This window comes from Rhipicephalus sanguineus, unplaced genomic scaffold (genome assembly GCF_013339695.2).
Source record: "Rhipicephalus sanguineus isolate Rsan-2018 unplaced genomic scaffold, BIME_Rsan_1.4 Seq1824, whole genome shotgun sequence".
Classification (NCBI taxonomy): Eukaryota; Metazoa; Arthropoda; class Arachnida; order Ixodida; family Ixodidae; genus Rhipicephalus; species Rhipicephalus sanguineus.
In genome coordinates, this window is record NW_023614706.1 from 12585 (window position 1) to 15480 (window position 2896).

The 2896-nt window shown below is 52.1% G+C and overlaps 1 protein-coding gene across 1 annotated transcript; it reads left to right on the forward strand.

Annotated features, from left to right (window-relative positions):
• The first annotated feature begins 1804 nt into the window (after window positions 1–1804).
• On the forward strand, window positions 1805–2896 carry LOC119376666 (uncharacterized). The gene has a single exon (XM_037646420.2). The coding sequence runs from the start codon at window positions 1820–1822 to the stop codon at window positions 2894–2896; it is 1077 nt and encodes a 358-aa protein (XP_037502348.1). The 5' UTR covers window positions 1805–1819.

The window sequence follows — 2896 nt, forward strand, 5'->3', positions numbered from 1 at the left end:
TTTTAGGCGTGTTCTGAGGTCAGCTTTCATAACAGACACGCGCGCCAGTGTCAATAAGGGCCGTAACTGGCACACCGTCCACGTTTACACTGATAAGGTTCCGATGTGCGGGCAGGGTCAGTAGAGGATTTTGACATGAGGTCGTGATTGCAGCATCACCTGTACGAGCTGCTCCCGTCAGTTTTCCGGAGGTGAGCGCCGGAAGGAGCTTGGGGACGGGGATCGACGAGATGGGGGCGAGCGGGAAAATCGGCGTTGCGGCGAAGGTGAGCGGCTGAGTCGAGTGGGCAAAGAAGTGTCAGGCGTGAGCGGCTGTGTTTGCGGCGATGAGCGTGGATTACCGTGAGGGAGCCGATGGGACGGAAAGTAAGGCCATGGTGTCGAGTTAGACCACGAACGGCAGTGACGACCGCAGTTGAAGCATACTGGCCGGTCGTCTGGTGTACGCCATTCTGCCGGGTTACGATAACGTGGGGGAGCGGAAAAACGTCGGTTCGGTGTGACAGCAACAGTTGGAGTTGGTGGAGCATATTCAGGTCGGTGAATTGAGCAGATGTTGTTCAGGCCGACGTTGGCCAGTTCCTGACGCACGACGGACTGGATGAGGGAGACGGTGACGTGATGGTTGTCGGAGTTGAGGGTTGGTGACGTGAGCGGAGCAGCGGCTTCGATTTCTCGGCGGAGAATGCGGACAACATCACTGGAACTTTCCGTAGAAGGCAGGCGGGGGTCTTCGCAGGTGGATGTAGCAGCCGTGTTAAGCAGGCGTGTAAACTGGTGGAGAACACGGCGGCTCTTGGCTTCCTCAAAGCGCCGGCATTCAGAAATGATGTCTTGTACGGTAGATGAGTTCTTGAATACAAGCAGGTGAAAGGAATCATCTGCTATACCCTTGATGACATGGGCAACTTTATCGGCTTCCGACATCTGCGAATCCACCCTGCGGCGCAAAGCAAGCACGTCCTGAATGTACGTAAGGTAGGATCCGGTGCATGTCTGAACACGAGACGCGAGCTCTTTTTGGGCGGAGCGCTGACATCCCAGAGGTCTGCCAAATAGCTCCCGAAGCTTTTGCTTGCATAACTCCCAGCTGGTCAGCTCTTCCTCGTGCGTTTCATACCAGACCTTCGCGGTGTCTGTTAGGTAAAAGATCACATTGGCCAGCATGAGCATTGGGTCCCATCGCATACGTACGCCCACACGCTCGTATGTCTTTAGCCAGTCTTCTACGTCAACGCCATTGGTGCCCGAAAAGGTACATGTGTCTCTCGGGGTCTCCAAGATGAGGGTTGACGGGCCGGTTGGAGAAGGCACAGTAGCCGCTGAAGGGTCGGCATTGTTGACTTCCGTCGCCATTGAAGAGGCAACTAGGCGCCTGTTATAGCGTAGTAGAAGGATTAAAACGCTGGCCAGCGTCTGCTAGTGATCGGCACTTCGTGACGTCACTGTTGCTGGGGCATATAAGCTCGAACGGATTCACGCGGCAATAAACGCTCTGGTGTTCTGGACCTGTGTGCTGCGTCCAAGTTACTACATTGGCTGACGAGGATGGGATGCGTCTGCTCGGGCCTGCCGAGCGTCGACTAGCCACCGGGAGCCGGCACGTATGGGATGCGTTCCTGCGACGTGAAAGCTGTTGGAGATCATGTCTGGACATTGCACCGGCCGTCTACCCAACGCAGCAGGCGTCTGCAGGTGACGCGTAAGGCGTTTTCGCAAGTGGCAAATGGTGCGGGCCTGACAACGCAGCAACGGACGCTGAAACGTCGAGAAGGCTACAATACGATAAGTGCCTTTTGACTCTCATTTAGCTACAGCCATGTCGAGGTTGGGCAAGATAGAGGAGTTTGACGCCAAGGTTCAGACGTTCGATTCGTACTTGGAGCGTTTCGAGCACTTTGTCAGTGCGAATGACATAGCTCAAGAGAAGAAACTCTCAGTATTTTTGACAGTGATCGGGGCGGAAGCGTATGAAGTACTCAAGAATTTGGTTGTACCATCACTTCCTGGGGAGAAGACTTTTGATGAAGTCAAGGTTCTATTGAAAAACCATTACAGCCCCCCGATATCAATTATAGCTGAGAGGTGCAGGTTTAACCGCAGGGTTCAGCTTGAGCACGAAAGTGTAGAAGACTTTATCATTGAGATAAAGCATTTGGCTCGGAAATGTGATTTTGGGTCCTTTCTTAAAGACGCTATGCGTGACAGGCTTGTGGCAGGAATCCGCAGCGAAGACATTCAAAGGGCTCTATTCACAGAAGAAAACCTGGGCTTTGAAAGTGCTTGCAAAATTGCTCTTGCGCGAGAGCTAGCAGCCAAGCAAACAGCAATACTGCAAGCAGGAGGGACAAACTCGGCTGTAAATGCCCTCAAATATGAAGTGAACCCGGCTACTCAAAAGAAAAGATCAATGCAGCAGAATGAGAACAAAAAGACCAAGTGTTGTTGTTGTGGTAAGGCGCATGACTTCAACAACTGCTGGTACAAGAACTATAAATGCAACCGGTGCTCTCAAGTAGGTCATCTGCAGAAAATGTGCCCAAGAAAGGCTCTACACAAAAGAACGCATATCGTGTCGGAATCATCCAGTGAAGATGATCACACGATGTACGCGTGCCACGATTCATCTGGCAAGAAGAAGGGCTACATAGTTACCATGACCATAGAAGGAAACAGCGTTCCTATGCAAGTCGACACTGGTGCCGCGGTGTCTGTAGTCCCTGAAGAGGTGCATCGGTCGACTTTTCCGCACGTTAAATGTGAACCTACCACGGTTGTGCTGAAAACTTATACTGGTGAAAAGATTAATGTTTTGGGGGAGTGTATGATGACCAGCAAGCTGTTTTACCGGCTGTTATTGTGCGTGAAGCTGAGCGAAAGTTACCAGCTCTTCTAG

Bases quoted from the DNA above. Each gene is read 5' to 3' on its own strand.
- LOC119376666 (XM_037646420.2), top strand. From the start codon at position 1,820: ATGTCGAGGTTGGGCAAGATAGAGGAGTTTGACGCCAAGGTTCAGACG.